Source organism: Sminthopsis crassicaudata, chromosome 6 (assembly GCF_048593235.1).
Source record: "Sminthopsis crassicaudata isolate SCR6 chromosome 6, ASM4859323v1, whole genome shotgun sequence".
Taxonomy (NCBI): Eukaryota; Metazoa; Chordata; class Mammalia; order Dasyuromorphia; family Dasyuridae; genus Sminthopsis; species Sminthopsis crassicaudata.
Genome location: NC_133622.1, coordinates 16,176,525 through 16,195,860, shown reverse-complemented (window position 1 = coordinate 16,195,860; position 19,336 = coordinate 16,176,525). Strand labels below are relative to the sequence as shown.

The following is a 19,336-nucleotide window of genomic DNA, read 5'->3' as shown; positions in this document are numbered from 1 at the left end:
CAACTTGGAATTAGAAATATGAAGGTAATAAGAGAAGAAGTTGGGGAAGTAGGTTGCAACTGAATTTTAGAGGCTCTTAAAGCAATTAAATAGTTTGGGCCATTATAGATATCTGGGAATTTTTGAAGGTTTTTGAACAGGGGAGTGATATGCAGTGTTTTAGAAAGATTAACCTCTTGGTTTGGAAAAAATGCTGGCCTTTTGAAAACTGCTGGCAAAGTACAAACTCTGGTCTTCCCTACCACATGAAAAACACTTTGATTGTGACTCTGTCAGTGGACTATAGCCTAATTAACTGTGGATAGGACTCAACACTGAAAGGCTGATTTTTTTTTTTTTTTTTGGTGATATACAACTCAGGAAATTGTCTAAAATACTAAGACATAGATGAAGTTTCAGTCTATGTTAGTGGAAGAAATAATTGTATCAGTAATGCCACTTCAGTTATCTTTTGAGGTATTAGAGAATGTGATGGTGTTATGTGTGCTGGGGTGGACGGGCAGAGAAGTAGGAAGTGTTAAAAAAATGCTTCTGACAGCTTCTGAGACCTATCATATCGGGGATTTCCTTCGAGTATGGGTTAGCCTAGGTGACCAAAAGTCTCTGTGGTTAGACTGACCCTAAAACCATATGTGAGCAAGAATCTTGTTTGAAAAGTCAGTGTGTTTCTGTTGTGTGTGCATCATTGTATTGTAGATATTATAATGGCAATCAGCAAACAGTGATAAAGCAACATATTTCAGGGTATGATAATGTAGTGACTTCTTGGGGAATACAGGAATCAAGATGGAAATTTTTAATCATTAATATCATTTGGGAATTAAAGTATAAAAATAAACACAATTCATTATTTTGCTTATTGGTGTTCCAATTTAAAATGGATTGTGTATTCCTTTTCCATTTGGGTTTTTTTTCTTTTTTGATCTCTTTCGGATACAGACCTAGGAATGGTATTTGCTGGGTCAAAAGATGTGCATGGTTTTATAGCCCCTTGAGCTTAGTTCCAAATTGCTCTCCAGAATGATTCCGTCAGCTCATAGTTCCAGTAACATTGCTGTAGTGTCCCAATTTACTCCTCTGATGTAAGGTGGGTGTTATAATATGCATTTTTCTAATCAGTAGTGATTAGAGGGTTTTTTTAAAAAAATATGACTATAGATAGCTTTGATTTCTTCACGTGAAAAATGCTTATTCATATCCTTTGACCATTTATCAATTGGGGAGTAATTTGTGTACTTATAAATTTGACTCAGTTCTATATATATTTGAGAAATAAGACCTTTGTCAGAGAAACTTGCTGTAAAGGTTTTTTTTCCCCCCCCATATTTACCAATTACTAATTGTCTATTTCCCTCTAGCCTATTTCCCCCTTTCTCTCTGTTTCTCTTTTCCCTCTCCTTCTTTCCTTTCTGCCCCTTCTCCAAAGTATTTTGCTTCTAACCACTGTCTCCTTTAATCTGGCAGTCCTTTCAGCCCCTTCCCTTCTCTTTTCCCTTCTGCTTCCCTAAAGGTAAAATAACGTAGATTTCTATTCTCAACTGAGTGTCTATTTTCTATGAGTCACTTCTGATGAGAATAAGGTTCAAGAATTGTTCATCACCCCACCCCTCAATATTACCTTGCACTGTAAAAGTTCTTTCCTGCCTCTTTTACGTGAGATAAGCTACTCTATTCTACCTCTTTCTTCCCCTTTCCCTCTTCTCTTAATACATCATGCCTTAATTTTTATTTTAGACATCATCCCATCAGAATCAACTCAAAGTTGTGTCCTCTATATATGTACACTCCTTTCTGCCCTAATAATGAGAAGGATTTTAGGAGTTACAAGTATCATTTTGTCATGTAGGATTATAAACAGCTTAATCTCATTGAATCTCTTATGATTTCTCTTTTCTATTTACCTTTTTCTGTTTCTTGTAGGACTTGTATTTGAAAGTTAAGTTTTCTCTTTAGCTCTGTTTTTTTCATCGTAAGTGTTTGAAAGTCCTGTATTTTTTTTTAGTATATGTATTTTTTCTCCACTGAAGGATTATACTGATTTGCTTGGTATTAATAATATTTGGTAATCATAGCTCCTTTGCTCTCTGGAATATCATCTTCCAAACCCTCTGATCTTTTAATGTTAATGCTGCTAAATCCTGTTTATCCTGATTATCGTTTCATGATATTTGCACTGTTATTTTTGGCATCCTGCAGAATTTTCTCTTTGACCCAGAGCTCTTGAATTTTGCTACAATATTCCTGGGAGTTTCCATTTTGGGATCTCTTTCAAAAAGTGATCATTGGGTGCTTTCGATTTCTGTTTTATCATCTGGTTCTAGGATATCAGGACAGTTTTCCTTGATGACTTCTTGAAGGATGATGTCTAGATTCTTTTTTCTGATAATGACTTTCATATAGTCCAAAAATTCTTACATGATCTCTCCTGTATCTGTTTTCCTAGTCAGTTGTTTTTCCATTGAGCTGGTTTACATTTTCTTCTAGCTTTTCATTCTTTTGACAGTTTTATTGGTTTTTTTGGAATGTTAGGGAGTCATTAACTTCTGAGTGCCCATTCCTAATTTTTAAGGAATTATTTTCTTTTTTCCCTTCAGGAGTATAGTTTTCATCATTCATTTTTTTAAGAGTATGCATTCTAAATTTTTTCCTTCCTCCCCCTACCTTATCTCCCCTCTCCTTAAGACAGCAAGTTATCTGATATAAATTATACATGTAAAATCCAAAATTTGCTTTTAAATTCCATATTTGTCATGTTGTGAAAGAAAAGTCAGAACAAAAGAGAAAAGTGAGAGAAAAAAAAACAAACATACAAACAAAAGGGATCCACATTCAGTCTCTGTAGTTCTCCCTCCGAATGTGGATAGCATTTTCAAGTCTATTGGAATTATCTTGGATCATTTCATTGCTGAGAAGAGCTAAATCAGTCATAGTTGAACATCACACAGTCTTCTTGTTGCTATAGTATTTTCCTGGTTCTGCTCACTTCACTCAGCATTAGTTCATGTAAGTCTTTCTAGGCTTTTCTGAAACCAATCCTGCTCATCATTTCTTATGGAACAATAATAATTCATTACATTATTACACCATAATTTATTCACCCATTCCCCACTTGATGGGTATCTATTTAATTTCCAGTTCCACACCTCTACAGAAACATTGGCGAAATACTTTAACTTGAAAATTCCTTAAAGTCTTATATTTAAGGTTGTATGAAATACTGATAAATGATAGCTCCACAAAGTCCTACTGTAATGCTAAAGATGAGATTACATTTTCAAAGACTATCTCTATAATGAATGTAATCTGTGAAAGATTCTACAGCGTGGCACATGCTTTGAAAATGATTCAGTGACAGACTGATTCCACAAGGTGGAAGAGACTTATCATCATAGCAAGTTGGTGTGTGAATGTTGAATTCTAGGGTCATATCAGCCTATAAATTAAAGAAATATTAAAAGGGTCCTCTTTTCTGTGATAGTAGTGGAATATTGTAAAAGGGGGAAAGAAGACATTAAGAATCAAAGTTTTTAGATCAACTAAAACATTAACCATATCCATTGATTTTCTTAATGCAAGATATTTGTTCATCCATCAGCAGAGAATCCACACCCTACGGAAAGAACTAAAACATAACAATATTATTCTTTTTGTGATAACTTAAACCAGAAAATACCAAGAAATTGCAAGATTGGTCAGCATAGAATTAGAACAGAGAAATGTATAAAATGTAGAGCAAACAGTATTCAGAAGAAGGGAATATTAATAGTTTGCATATATTAAAGAATGTTTAAGAAGGGCAAAGACAGAAAAAAGGCCATTGGATTTGTCAAGAGGTCATTGGTAATCTTGGAGAAGTTTCATTTGAATGATGAACTTGGAAACCAGATTATAGATTGTTTAAAATAAGTGGGTAGTAAAGAATTAGAGAAAATCAATTTTTACTAGGAGTTTGCTTATGAAAGGATGAAGATAACATAGGTTGTTAACTTGAGGGGGTGGCAGGTTCAAATGAATGGAGATGTGGACATGCTTGAAGACTGTAAGCTTGTTGGAAGATTGGGGGGAAAAGGGTCTGATTGAAGGGGGATGCTCCTAAACACTTGTAAAGGGAATGGGACCAAAAGGGTATGAGAGGAGTGGCTGGTCTTCCTCTTAGACTAGAGCAAAGGAGGAGAATTGGGGACGATGCTGAGAGATTTTGAGTTCAGAATTGAGCATAGGCACGTCATGCTTTTGATATATGGTTTCATTATTCTTTATAAAATGTGAGGTATGCTCTTTTTGCTAGGGGGGAGGCAAGGAATGAAAATCTAGTTGGAGAAGAGAAATTAATGTTTAGAAAAGCCATAGAAGTGCAGTAAGGTGTCAAGGGAAGAATAAAAGGTTTGTGGGGCGAAATTGAAGACTTAATTGAGATTACATAATATAAATTGGTAGTGGATTTAGTCTGAATGATTGTGCAGCTTTGTCCAGCAACTGTACAGCAATCTGCTTGCTCTTTTATCTCATGATTCTCAATTCAATACTCTTGCAGCTGTCCATAATTGTTAGACATTTTTTTAGGTATATGTGTCTTATCTCCCATCTAGCTCTGTAAAGACTTAAGATTGTGTCAGGAGACACAGTCAGGAGAGAGGAAGGCAGGTGATGGAGGTATACTAGGTTTGGCTTAATAAGGGATAAATTGCAGGGGAGCAAGTTAACTTCAGATCAGTATTTTGAAGGCAGCAGAATGAAACTCAAGAAGTAATAACAAATTAGAAGAGGAGAGAGGGTTAGAGGGATTAATTTGGGGATGTCGAAGAACAATTCTGAGAGGAAAAGGGTAATGATGAAATTAAAGATATGACTGTCCCTCTGTGGGACTGAGGTGGAGTGAAATGTAAGTCATAGAGATTTAGCAGGGTGCTTCAGAGGTTCGTCAGCATGGACATCAACATTTTCCAGTAGAAGAGAATGTTTTGAGGTGTAAAGGATGGCTGAATCAGGTATTGAACTTCTTGAGAATAATGGAAAAATAATTAGAAAAGTAATAGATAACTACCTCCAGGATCTAGATGAAGTGAACCACCCAAAAGAAAAGATTGGTGACTGATTGCAGCAGGAACAATATTTGAAAATTTTATTAAGAGTCCCAGTGTATGGGGGAGCATAAGAAAAAGTGTGGCTATTAATGGAAAAAGCACCCAACAATGGAACAAATTTGTTAAGATTTCTGTAGTAACTTACTTTTGTCATCAGTGGCACAGTAATCATTGCATTTGGATTGGAACTGGACCAGACTAAATTCAAAATGAGAAAATCCATGGCTTCAGTCCATTGGTATCAAACAAAATAGAAACAGTCCATTAAACCATATGAGGTGGATCTCTGAGGCCTTCAACTCAGGAAAACCACATATTAACATTATCTATGTTCTATAGTATTTTTATTTTGTTTAAATATTTTCCAATTATGTTTTTATCTGGATTGGGCAAGACTGGGGAGTGTTGCTGGCCACATTGGGTTATATTTTTGACACTTTTGTTGCAGGCAATATCATCGTTGGAAACTTAAGGAAAAGCATGTACAAGAATCATAGTATAAGAAATAATGAATAGTACAATCTTCACCAATAGAAATACCTATGTCAATAAATAGAAATTATAATTGATGATTTTTAAATAATGGCTTAAAGTTTACACAGGATTTTACATATATAATCAGTTGAATCAGTTTAAAATCCTAGATATTTTGTTTATTGAGAACAAGGGATGTTTGTTGGAATTTTCAAAAGTAATGAAATACTTATTTGGGGATTATATTTTTACAAGTAAATAAAACTAGGTTTTAACAACTTCATCTAACAAGCAAATCTTTTCATTGAAAATGTGGATATTCTCCATAAACCATAATTGCAGATATGTATTATAAATATTGTTTTTTTTATTGGATTTGTTGCAGAAGCAAGGACCTCTTTTGTTTAAATGTACTTGCTCTTGAACTGTGAAAATTTAATAGTGATAGTTTATTGGTTCAGTTCTGGAGTAGCTAAGGCAGAGCTATTATGCTCTCAGCTAGAGCTATTTATATACTATCACTGAGAACTCCTTTTTATATTATTGGCATTATTGCCTCCTAAAAAAAGGAGTGTTAAAAGAAAACTTAGGAATTTTAAAAAATTCTATGCCCTTATTCGCAGCAATGATATTTTTAGAGGTTATTTCATCCAAGCTTAGATCTTTGCAGAAAAGGCTTTATCTTTGCAGTAAAAGCAGACAAGAACTCAGCTTGAAGTCTTTCCTTTTCAATCCTTCTGTTTTGAAGGGGTGAAAGGATCAGGCAGAGTAGAACTCAGTTTGTGAATTGAACCCTTTTGCCTTTGCCCCCCTCCTGATGAAGAATCTACTTGATTGAGGAGAGAGTTGCCTGAAATTATCTGCTTTTTAGTAAAAAGTTTAAACTCCCATGAAGCTGCTTCTGAACTTCTCCAGGCAAAATGAAAGATAAACCTTAGCAGTTATCATTTTTCCAATATTGCTTTAAAAGAGAATATTTAACTTGGATGGTTTTTCCTTCCAAAGAAAAATATTCTAGTGTAATAGGCCAGGTAAACATTCTTTCAGAGTTTGTCCATGTGAACATCTGTTGGGTTGGTTTTATATCCAGACTGAGCTACTGCAGGATACCTAGCTATGTCCAGGAGGAAAATAGAGTAGACAAGAAGTGCTGCTTTAAGAACAAAAGTATCTCAAATGATATTATTATTATTAATAATTACTGATATTTATTTTTACAGTACTCTGTAGTTTACACAGTGCTTTAGAACATGGTTCTCACAATAAAGAGATGGCACAGGTTTTATTTTCCTTATTTCACAACTGAACTATAAGGTTGAAGGGCTTAATGAAGGTCATTCAGCTAGCAAATTTAAACCCAGATCTTTGAACCCAAATCTAGCTGTTTTTCAATTTCACCATTTCTCTCATAGTCATGTAATATTTGAAATACCAACTAGATTTATAGTTTGGGAATGGTGGGGAAGGATCCCAGTAGTGAACAGGGTAGGGGCTGCTATGGCTGGCAAGTCAGATGTCTAGAGCAGATGAATCAGAGATTGGGAGGGAGGGAGGGAGGGAGGGAGGGAGGGAGGGAGGGAGAGAGAGAGAGAGAGAGAGAGAGAGAGAGAGAGAGAGAGAGAGAGAGAGAGAGAGAGAGAGAGAGAGAGAGAGAGAGAATACAAGCTTATTAGACTTCTTACATCAAATTGTCTTTGAAATCATTACTATTTCCTTGTTTTTATGAACTGTTACCTATATAATTGCACAGTCATTATAATCAAATGTGAAATTCCATTTTCAGCTTAACCCAAAAAGTGAAATAGTATGTGTTTCAAAGGAACACACTAATCATTGTATCATTGTCTACGAATTTTTAAATGATTATTTAAGACCAATTTCTGCAAGACTTGGTGAATTTTTTGCCTCTGTGGGGGTTTTCGAGGCATTATGTTTCATGACTGCAAATCAATTTGCAAAAAGTCTACTGAAGTGTAATACTTTAATATAATTTAACATGCCCACTACTAGCATCATGTATTGTGGTATGAAGTTGGTTTTTTCCCTTTATTCAGAATAAAGCTGACATTAGCATTCAAGATACAGTTCAGTTTATCTCTAGTGAGAAGTCTTTTAAAATTAAGTTAAATATAGTACAAAGGGTAGAGAGAATCAATAATATTTCATTTCTTTTAAGTAAGGCCTTTCTATATATATTTGCTTGGAGTGCTTATAAATTTCTCATTATAAGAATATTTTATAATATATGTCAGTTATAGATTTAGCCATAATAAAAAAAAATAGTACTGGTTCTGAAATGTCTTTTATCTGCCCTGTAGAAAACTGCTTAGCTATGGCTTTATATAGGAAATAGATATTTAATATGTATTTTAAAATTTTTTTAAAATACAGTGAATGTTAATGTAAAAGCATTAAAACCTTATCGCACAGTAAGTATCTTGCTATATAGCACTGTGGCTAATGAATAGATTTCTGAATTTGAGACCAAAAGACTTTGGTTTGAATCCAGGCTCAGATACTTATTATTTACATGGTTATTGCCAAACTACTTCAATTCTCTGAACTTCAACCACCTCATCTGGAAAATCACAATAACGGTTAACATTTATAAAGTGCTTACTATGTGCCAGACACCACGCTAATATAAGTGCTTTATAATTGCTATCTCATTTGGTCCATTTATATTACCCTTGGTAGGTAGGTGCTATTATTATTCCTAGTTTATGATGAGGAATCTGAGGCAAACAGGTGAAGTGATTTGTCCAGGGTCACATAGGTAATATGTGTCAGAAACTGAATCTGAAGTCAGTTCTTCCTGGATCCAGGTTTGGTGCTCTTTCCACTGAACCACCTAGCTGGAAAATAATACTGGTGGGACCTACCTCAGAAGGGATTGCTGTGTAAAGTGAATTATGATCATTACGCTTAAATGATTGGGAAGTTTTCTACTTAACAGAAAACACCGCACTTTATGCAGGAGGTGCTCGCTAGTTGTTCTTCAGTTCCTCAGTGGAGCTGGAGTTTCCTCATGGGGCTGTTCTTGCTGATGATACAGACCACCCGCCCTTCATGTTTGATTCGTACATTACCTTTCATCATTTCCTCATGGGATTTGGGAGGGGCCACTGTACATTGCTTGTGGACCATTGGAACACAGGCTCCTCCTTGATTGTTCCTCGTCTTGTACCTGGTCACACATCTCTCAGATAACTTCTTTTGGGCCATGTTTGTTACAGCCTAATCACAGCTTCCCTGCGCCTTTCCATTGCCTTTTGGGTGATCTTCAACTTGAATTCTCAGGAAACTGATATTTCATGACTTGTAGCCATGTAGCCTCCTTAGAAGGGGCTTTTGTTTCAGGAAGTGTCATGTTAATAAAAAACCCTTTTTTTTTTGTTTTTGCCTACTCTTTCCCTCCCTTATAATTTGTGGACAACATCTGTCTAAGATGGATGTACTTTTTTTCCTAGTTGCATAGTCTGAACTTGGAGACATTCATTATCCACTTAGTTTTTCTAATTTAGATGGTTAGGTTGAATCCTCTTTAATGACTGTAAATGGCATTTCGGAGTCTCTGCAGTATAGCTATACATAGCCATCAATAATAGCAATCTGCAATTTTCAGTTATTTTAACATTTTTATGGTCTAAAGATTTTCATATTGCAGTGACAGTTGAAACCATGCTACCAAATATAAGGATTGTAGCAGTAGTTTATACAGTAGCGTTAACAAATGGATAATAAAAATGACCAGAGTATTTTCATTAGAATATTAGAAAAGAACATTGAGCAATTATCTTTTTAGAGTGTCAATAAATTCAAAAGAGCTGTAGGTATTTCTGTTGTTAGATCTTTGGGAAGAGTTTTTTACTTAACAGAAGTAGCCAAAACAAGGGTAACTATAAATCAGATGCCTGAAATTGTACTATACTATTATCACTTATGCAGTTGGTTGTGGCAATAATAATAAAGTTCATAATAAAAAAAACACCCCAGCATTATATAATACTTTAAGGTTTGCAAACACTTTACAAATATGATCTCATTTGATCCTCACATCGAATTCCCATTTTATAGAAGAGAAAATTAAAGTTTAGAGAGGGTTTCACTACTTGTAAGTAAGTTATCTGAGGCAGAATTTGAATTTGAGTTTTCCTGACTCCAAGTCTTATATGCTGTCCATTGATACTGTTTTTGTGTCTGTTGTAAAAGGCTGCATTTGTGGTTCCTGAAGTGCCCCTTTCTGTTGAATGTGCCAACATTGAATTTACCTAGTTGCATACTTTTTGTTTCTTCTCAACAAAATGCAAAATTCTTGCAAACTGGAAGTCATTTATTATTGTCTTTGAATTCCCACTTCTTAACACAGAGTGTGGTGTATATATAGTGAATATTTATTAAATATTTGTTGAATTAATAAAGGAATGAAGAAATGAATTTTACCACATGGGATCAGAAGAAAGTTGACTTACTTTTAATTCCTAAAAAATTTCTTTAGCTCCTACGTAGTGTTTATGGATAGGTTAATTTATGGCAGGTTTAATGTTACTATCTATTTATTATCATTATTTGGTTTATGTTAAGGCTAGCAAGTAATAAGTATTCTTTTGACTCTTTTTGAATGCCATCTTTTCTTTTTTGTTGTTGTTGCAGGAAATGTTTTTATATTTATCCACTGAAGTAAAAAAACTATCAGAACTTCACAATGAAAGACTGTTGGATACATCTCATAATCCTATATCTCTAGGTAATTTTTCTTCTTATTTCTTATAAATATTTCCAACTTAATGAGCCCTAAACTGCTTTCTAGAAGGAAATAAATCATTTTTGGTAGCTTAGGTAACTTTTTGGCTTCATGGATTTCACTAACTAAATCCTCTATTCTGGTAAAGTTTCACTTAACTTCCACTTGACTTATTTCTTGGGAGTGAATACTGAGAAAATCTCAATTAAAAAAAGATAATAAATTTGTAATAACTACTTAAACTGCTTATATACATACATAATGGCATGTAAAAGGAATTCATTGTGTAATATGTATTAAATTTTATTTCTAACAGTCTTGTTAAAGAAGTTGGCTGTTTTTGTACCAGTCATTTATTTCTCCTTAATTTCTTTTCTTCATTAGATCTTCATTTTTAAAACAAAAAAATTTAGGCAAAACCAAAGGATGTAATTGACTATGTCTGAGAATATACAGTGTTTAGGATCTACAGTCACCCTTCTTTATCCTGAGAAGCAAGAAGAAATTACAGTAAAAAATTCTGCCAAATAACAAGCAAATCAGCCAATCAACTAGTAAGACTGGGGGGGTGGTAAAGCTAGATTTTTTTTTTTTGTTGTTGTTGTTACCTCATTGATATATAATTTTAGAGGAAAGGGAGTTTTGACTGGAAATTTCCATTGCTGTTGGGAACTCTTATAAGAAAACTCCCTTTACCAGAGCAGGTTGACAGTTTACAAACTTAGAAAGTAGAAGTGCTGAGAAGTGACTTTTTTCCCTAGAGTCACAGAGCTAGCCATATGACAATAGAATTTGAACCAGTCTTGCTGACTCCAAAGCTGCTGCTTTATTCACTATAAATTCTTTAGATTGATTAAAAAGAGGGTAAAGGATCTGTTTGTACAGAAATATTTATAGCAGCTCTTATGGTGATGGCTAAGAATTGAAAATCAAGTAGGATACCCATTGACTGGGGAATGGCTAAACAAACTGTGATGGAATATATGGTGATCTAAGAAATGACAAGCAGGAGTTTGAAAACCTGGAGAGACTTAAACGAATTGATATAAAGTGAAGTGAGCAGAACCAGGAGATTATTATACACAGTAACAGCAAGATTGTATGATAAAGAATTGGGACTGACTTAGCTCTTTTTAGTAATACAGTGATTCAAGATGATACCAAAGGACTCAAGATGAACTATGCTTTCTGCCTCCAGAGAAAGAACTGCTATTGTTTGAATATAGCATGCTATTTTTCACCTTGTTTCATTCCTTTTCTTTCATTCAAATCTTCTTGTATAAAATGAGTAAGTTGGAAATGTTTTACATGATTACATATATAGAAAACCTATATCTGATTGCTTCTTGTCTTAGGGAAAGATGTGGGGAGGGAAGGAGGGATAGAATTTAGAACTCAGAACTTTAACAAAATAACACCTAACAAAAATAATAAATAATTGTATTAACATGTAATTGGAGGAAAGATAAAATATATATTTAAATATGTATGCAGGGTGTCTCAGAAGGCAATGCAGCTTTAAGCTGTAGCTAGGATGCACTGGGACTTTTGGGATATATTGTATTTGACAATTTCTATAAAATACATTGTGTGTGTGTGTGTATGTATTTATTAAAATCTTCATGGAATGACTGTCAGAAAGGAGAATGTCTGAATTTCTATATGTCCTTGAGTATAAAAAAATTATATTGCCTTCTCTGTTGCTTTAAAGCACATTTATCATTATAACATGCAACTATTTTTTCCACATAAAACAGATTTTTAAATGTAAATTTTATGTATTGTTTAAATGTAAATGTAAATTTATGTATGTTTAAATGTAAATTTAAATGTAAATCATGTAAAGTATATTTTAAAGTGTTAAATTTTGTTGTTTTTAAAAATATGGACTCTTAGCCAAGATTGCTGACTAAACTGAGTAAGACCTTTCAGCTTCCACCTATATACTCCAGCAAAAACCAGAAATTCACAACAGACTGAGTAATGATCAAGGAATCCAATGCAAAGTAATAGTAATTTATTCCACCCCCAAACCCAATTAAAAGTCAGAATCCCATAGGCAATAAGAAAAGGGGTTACTGGTTAAACTAGCACCAATACAGGCAAATAAGCTGGCCAGAGACAAGAATCCTACAAGACAATGTAGATATAGCAGGAGCAAAATATTCCCTGCAGAAAGCCCCAGCAGAGCCAGAAGCCCAAAGAGGAGGCCTTTGACTAGTAAGGAACTATTATGACAAAATACTGGCCAGGTCTAGGTGATCCAAGAGGTTTTTTTTTTTTTTTTTTTTTTTTTTAGGCATTTGGGGTTAAGTGACTTGCCCACGGTCACACAGCCAGGAAGTATTAAGTGTCTGAGATCAGATTTGAACTTGGGTCCTCCTGACTTTAGGGCTGGTGCTCAATCCACTGCGCCCCCTGGCTGCCCCCTTGATCTAAGAGTTCTGAAGGCCCTACACTGTCCTGAGCTTCTGTAAAGGGTCCTAAAGAGCCAATGCTTTGAACTTAAAGGAAGCATAAGCCTGGGAAGTGGAGGTTAAAGTAGGAATTTGTGGGACCTTGAGTGAGACCAAGTAGAGCTTGGTTTCATTCAGTAGAGCAGGTCTGAATTTAATCCTGGCACAAGAAAGCCAATTCAGGAATTAAAATTTAAAAAATCAATAAATGAGAGGAAGCTCCTACATTTACCAATAAAAATATAGATTTAGAGATACCTAAAATTTCAGCCTAGAAGGAAAGAGTTAAGTCTTCAAGCAAGAAATTTTTAAGTCTCAACTAAAATCCTACTTTCCACAAGAAGTCTTCCCCAGAACTCCTGTTAATTTTAGGCCTAGGTTTTTAATTACCATTTTACTTTTTTGTATTAAATATTTTCCACTTACCTGTAAACAGGTTTTAAGTCATTAAAAAAATTCTGAGTTCCAAATTCTTTCCATTCCTCCATCTCTTCCCGCTTCTTGAGAGGACAAGCAATTTGATATTGATTATATATGTGAAATCATGCAAAACATATTTCCATATTAGCCATGTTCTAGAAAAAATACATTTCAGTTTACATTCAAAATTAATCAGTTCTTTCTTTAAAGGTAGATAATATTTTTCATCATGGGTCCTTTAGAATTGTTTTGGATCATTGTTTTGATCAAAGTAGCTAAATATTTCACAGTTGATCATCCTTACAATAATGCTATTGCTGTATACAGTGTTCTTCTGATTCTCCTCACTTCCTTTGGCATAAGTTCAAATGAGCAATTAATATTCTTTCTGTTGGCCTTAGACCTGTCTTTTTGTGTGAAAAGTGTTTTGTAATTAATTGTGTTCATCACAGTGTAGATCATTTTGATTAGTTAAAAAGTTTTTGTACAAACAAAACTATTACAGACAAAATTAGAAAGGAAGTAATAAATTGGGAAAACATTTTTATATTCAGAAGTTCTCATTTCTGAAATATAGATAGAATTGACTCAAATTTATAAGAATGAAAGCTATTCTCCAATTGATAAATGGTTGAAAGATATGAAATACAAACACAAGAATCAAAAGAAACTTAGAAAGGTAATAGGAGAAGAAATAGGCTTTCTCTCAGTTTTGATATCTTCAGTGGATTGTAGGAGTTAAGAAAGAAAGACAATCTGGTCTATCCTGAGGGTTTGAAGATGAATAATAGGAAGATAAAAGAAATACACTAGAAAGAGATGAGTGTGGGACTTGCTCCTAGAATTGGAGTCTGTAAGATACAAGATTCTCACATTAAATTCATAACATTAAGAGATTAAAGCAAAGATAAATGGATCCAGTTTTTTAAAAAGTCAAAACTCGGGAAATCCTTTTTTAAAAAATACATCTTATGAAGATGAGCAAACTCAAATTTTAGGTCTCAGAATTATTACCATTGTCCAGTCCTTTCAGACTCCACTCTCTCTGACCTCATTTGGGTTTTTGGAGGGACTTGAGTAGGGGCCATTTCCTTCTCCAGCTCATTTTACAGATGAAATGAGACTCGTCCAGGGTCAGCCAGTCAGTGTGAGAGGCTGGATGTGAACTGAGGTCTTTCTGCTTCCAAGCCTGGTGTTCTGTTTCCTGCACCAGCCAGCTGCTCAGTCTTAGAATGCTTTTTTACCCCCAAGGTGCAGCAGATGGAGCCTGCCCTTAGAGAAAGAACACTTTATGTCCCACCTCTGACACTTTGTGACTATGTGAATATGGACAAGCCATTCAATTTCTATGAACTTCAATCTAGTCATTGGAAAAATGGTTTTCATAATACCTGTACTACCTTTCTCACAAGGTGGTTGTAAGAATAACACTTTGTAAACCTTATCAATTGTTATATAAATGTGAGCTATTAATTAATATAGAGAACACATCTTGGTCTCATTTTATGTATTAGAGAGACTCCTAAGGAGGAAGCAAGTATCTAAGATAGCTGTGTTCTGCAATCTGGAGTTGTGCCCATAGTATTATAAAACTCTATATTCCTTTGGACCCAGTAATACCACCATGAACTCTGTCTCCCAAGACGATCAGAAAAAAAGTGCAAGAATCTATGTGTTCTGTGATATTTGTAGTAGCTCTCTTTGTGCTGGCAAAGGACCGGAAATTAAAGAGATGCCCTTCAATTGAGCAATGACCAAATAAGTTGCCCCAGTATATGTTTGTGATGAATACTACTGTGCTGTAAGAAATGAGGAACTGATTGATTTTTTAAAAATCATGAAAAGACTTGCATGTAATAATGAAGAGTGAAATGAGCAGAACCAGAAGAGCGTTGTATACAGTAACAGCCAAATTATTTAGAGTATTACATAAATACTCAAATCAACTACAAAGGACCTGTGAAGGGAGGTGCTTTCCACCTCTAGTGCAACTTCAGGGAACTGATCAATAGAAATATGTATAGTTTGTTTTCACATAAATTTATAAAAATCGGTGTCAAATGGTAGCCTTCTGTAGTGTGAGGGTGGGAGGGAGGGAAACAGAAACTTAAAATGTAACCAAAAGTTAAATTTAGTCTAATTTAAAAAGGTGCAAATGTTCTGCTAGCTATTCCCTATGCATGATGTTCTATCTTCTGTCTTTATGCTTATTTGTACATTTTCCCTGTAACTAGAATACTCTCCCTTTTCTGTTTTATGGCATCTTTCAAAGCATAACTTGGGTGCTATGTCCTCTACAAGGTCTTTGATGAATCTGCTGTCTTTTCTTATTCCCCTTTTCCTAAGACACTCTCTTAAAATAACTTTACATAGACAATCTTGAATGATGGTTTTATCTTCTTAATAGAATGCAAGCTTCATAGGGGTAGGTGCTATCTGATTTTTAAAATCTGTATCCTTATTGCTTAGCACAATGACTTGCATATAGAAAGTACTTTAGTAAATGTTTGATGAATTTAATTTAATTAAAATCCCTTTTCCTGCTGACTTACAGTATAACTTCAGACAACTATTAAGATGGGAAATAGTTTTTGGCAATAGGTATAAAAATCAAATTCTAAAATTTTCTTCTAGGAACATTGAGATTTTTTTTTTTTAAACAAATAGTCAATGGGCATATAATAATCTCTGCAAGAGAAGATTAGCTCCATATGCCACTTGCATAGTCTTTGCTTAGTTAGTAAAAGCAAATATATATTAAAATACATCCCATTTAGGAAATTTTCATAAGCTGCAGTGGATTTGAATAATTAGGCAGCTCCATTGACCATATCATTGTCCTCATTATTTTCTTGGTTTTTTTTACCAGCTGGAAAAGTTACATAGTGCCACCTTTTAGACCTTGAAGCAGTTTTAATCAAACGAATTTGCATTGTTATGATGTTATTAGTATATATGCACGTTGAATTTGGATGACTACAAGATGATGGTTCCTGCAATTAGCACAGTGCCGGGCACCTAATATGTGCTTAAATACATGTGTTCTTCCTATTCTACTTTCCTATTCCTGACATTTTTGCAATTTCGGAAGAAATAAGGCTGTATTAAGATCCTGTTTTCTTTTTCAGCTATGTCCCTTACAACATTGGATGAGCAAGCCAATAGAGCTGTCACGCAGCTTGGTTCTATGCTGTTTACCAGACAAGTGTCTGGAGCCAGGTAAGCATGATTTGGGCAATGAGTTTGGCTTTTTAAGCTTGATATTTAATAATCTATCTTTTACATCATAATTATATGATAAGTATATGCTGGGAATATTGAATATATATTGAATAGAATATACTTTAAATATATATCTGTATATAGATATATATTGAAAGTAACTATATATGGGACTATTGAAAGGAAGACTAGTTCTTTCCAAAAGTACTCTTAAATACTTTGAGAATGTGTTCCAGCCCATATTCTTCATTTTTAGATACTTTTATACTTGAAACATTCGAGAAAGACGAGAATCTTGTCTATTTTGTAAAAATCTCAAAGTTTAAAAGAAAAAAAACTTCTCTTGGTAAATAAGGCACTAATAAATCTAATTGAATTATTTTGAGTGATTCCAAGTATAATTCTTTTGTGTTCTTGTAAATAACAAATGATGATTCCACCAGGAATTTCTAATAAGTCAACCATTGTCAAGAAAAAACTTGATTTTTTTTAAACTAATTTTTTTTATTATAGCTTTTTATTTATAAGATATATGCATGGGTAATTTTTCAGCATTGACAATCGCAAAACCTTTTGTTCCAACTTTCCCTCCTTTCCCCCCACCCCTTCCCCCATATGGAAGGTTGACCAATATATATTAAATATGTTAAAGTATAAGTTAAATACAATATATGTATACGTGTCCAAACAAAAAAATTGATTTTTTAATTAAGGAGAGTGTTGAATTTCGTCTCTGAGAAAATTCACTTGAAAATTGTATATCTGTGGGTAGTTAGCTTGAAAAATGTGTATAAAATCTGGCTCATTTCATTTAATTTTTGATTAGGTCATGGAGAAAAATGACCTCAAATATTTTGATATAACTGTTTTTCTTTATTTACTTCAATTAAAGAATTTACATTTTCTGTGGGTAGAGAGAGGAAGGGTTTTCCTTTAGATGACAAGCTTTTTTCCTTCCAGTATTCCCTGATCTTTTGGTGAACTGCTGTGTGCATCTTGATTCTTTCCACCTCATCATCATGACCTAATCTTCATTTGAACTGAACACTGAGTGCCTCTGGTGCATGGGACTCTGGGATAAGAGCTAGAAAGCCTCTTAGAGACCCTGAATTTGATTTTTTCATTTTATAGTTCAGAGGGAGGATGACTTGTACAAGGGCACAGGGGTAGAAGCAGCAGAGGGGAGAGGAGTTTCAAAGAAGTGCCTCTAGTTGATTAAGACCCTTGGCTTTGAGTGAGCATGTCTCAGTCTGCCGATAATAAACTAGCCACGAAATAATGAAAATCAGGCTTTGGAACTCACCTCTAAGAGCTGGCTCTTATGAATCACCTGCCTCCCCCCATACCTTCTACAGGGTGGGTCAAGCACTTGACTAGCCCTTCTTCTAAATCACCCACAATGCACTAAACCCAGTGCTGAGGACCTTAGAAAAGGGATAAGCACTTGTTGCTTGACTCATGCAGGACATTTGAGTGCGGTTTCTGGTGTCTGGTAGAAGAGGGATGGCCAGAGAGCCATTTGGAAGGGACTAAGATCATGCATTTCTAGCAGTATTGATGTGTATGATTTCGGGGTTTGTTTTCAATATATATATACATACATTACATACATATATGTGTGTGTATGTTTATATATATGTATATGTATATGAATATATATATGAGTGTGTGTATATATATCTGCTATTATGCATTAACATTTATAAGTGTTATTGTGTCAGTAGCATCAAGTATATTAAATAGCTAAAAATTGACCAAATAAACTTTTCCTTTCAGGGTTGTGCCTCTGGGGATTGTCCAAACTGTGAGTGGCCACACTTTCAAAGGCTTTATGTCACATGCAAATAAGTATCCTTGTGCTTACCTCAATGCTGCCTCAGCAATTGGAATGAAAAAACAAGATGTAGAATTGTTCATAAAAAGGCTTGATAAGTGTTTGAAGTCAGTGAGAAGAGAAAAAAGCAAAGAGAGTCATGGTGACAGTGCAGTTGATAATTGTAACATTACTGAAGATGTGAATATCCAGGAGATGGCCTTAAATCTGGATAATGCACTTGTTCTCGATGAAGGCAATAAAGATTATTCCTGACATTTGTAATATTTCATTTATTGCTTGAAAATTTTTTTAAAGATATAATTCCTTTGGAAATGGTTAATGTACTTGAACAGAGTGAATTCAGTTAGTTATATTATTTTGGTTTTGGGGCTGTTTGATAATTATACCTCAATCTTTATAATCTTCCACGGAATAAAATACACTTTAACATTTTTCTAATTGAAAAATAGTCAGCTATGCACTTTTATTCGAATGGTCTTTACTAATATAATGATAATAAAATTGCCTATAATTCTCTTTAAAATATTTGAGCTGTTTTTTTTTCTTGATTGTGCTCTATCATTTATGTATTATATATCTTCTAAGTTTGTCTTATTGTGTGATTCATATTTTGGTAGATAAATAGACGTGTCCTAAGGAAGGTTGATTAAAAACACCTTTTAGTTTGTTTTTCAATTAATTTTTTTCCCCCCTGAGGCTGGGGTTAAGTGACTTGCCCAGGGTCACACAGCTAGGACGTGTTAAGTGTCTGAGATAACATTTGAACTCAGGTCCTCCTGAATTCAGGGCTGGTGCTCTATCCACTGTGCCACTTAGCTGCCCCCTTTTAGTTTGTTTTTATTAAAATAAAGAGCTTTTCAAGAAATGGTGAATTTTTCAAATTTTCTGTGGTGACTTTAGTTATCTAGTTTTGCTCTTTAATGAAATATTTCCCTGTGGCTGTGCCGAAGTGACCGACTGCAGGATTTGAGTGAGAATTAGGAGACCTGTATTTTCATCCCAAATTTGTCACTGTCTAATTGTATAATCTTGAGCAAATCAACCAGTTTCTGGGCTTCCATTTCCATCTCTGCAAAAATTGGATGATATTTAAGATCCC

General features: G+C 34.3%; 1 protein-coding gene across 1 annotated transcript in view; it reads left to right on the top strand.

The window, feature by feature from the left end:
• The window catches only part of SEPSECS (Sep (O-phosphoserine) tRNA:Sec (selenocysteine) tRNA synthase), a 52,412-nt gene extending 33,652 nt beyond the window's left edge, over window positions 1–18,760 (top strand). The window contains exons 9-11 of the mRNA XM_074275448.1: window positions 10,212–10,305; window positions 16,307–16,397; window positions 18,177–18,760. Of these exons, the coding sequence (XP_074131549.1) occupies window positions 10,212–10,305; window positions 16,307–16,397; window positions 18,177–18,489 (498 nt within the window). The 3' untranslated portion in view covers window positions 18,490–18,760. The remainder of the gene's footprint in view (window positions 1–10,211; window positions 10,306–16,306; window positions 16,398–18,176) is intronic.
• The last annotated feature ends 576 nt before the right edge of the window (window positions 18,761–19,336 follow it).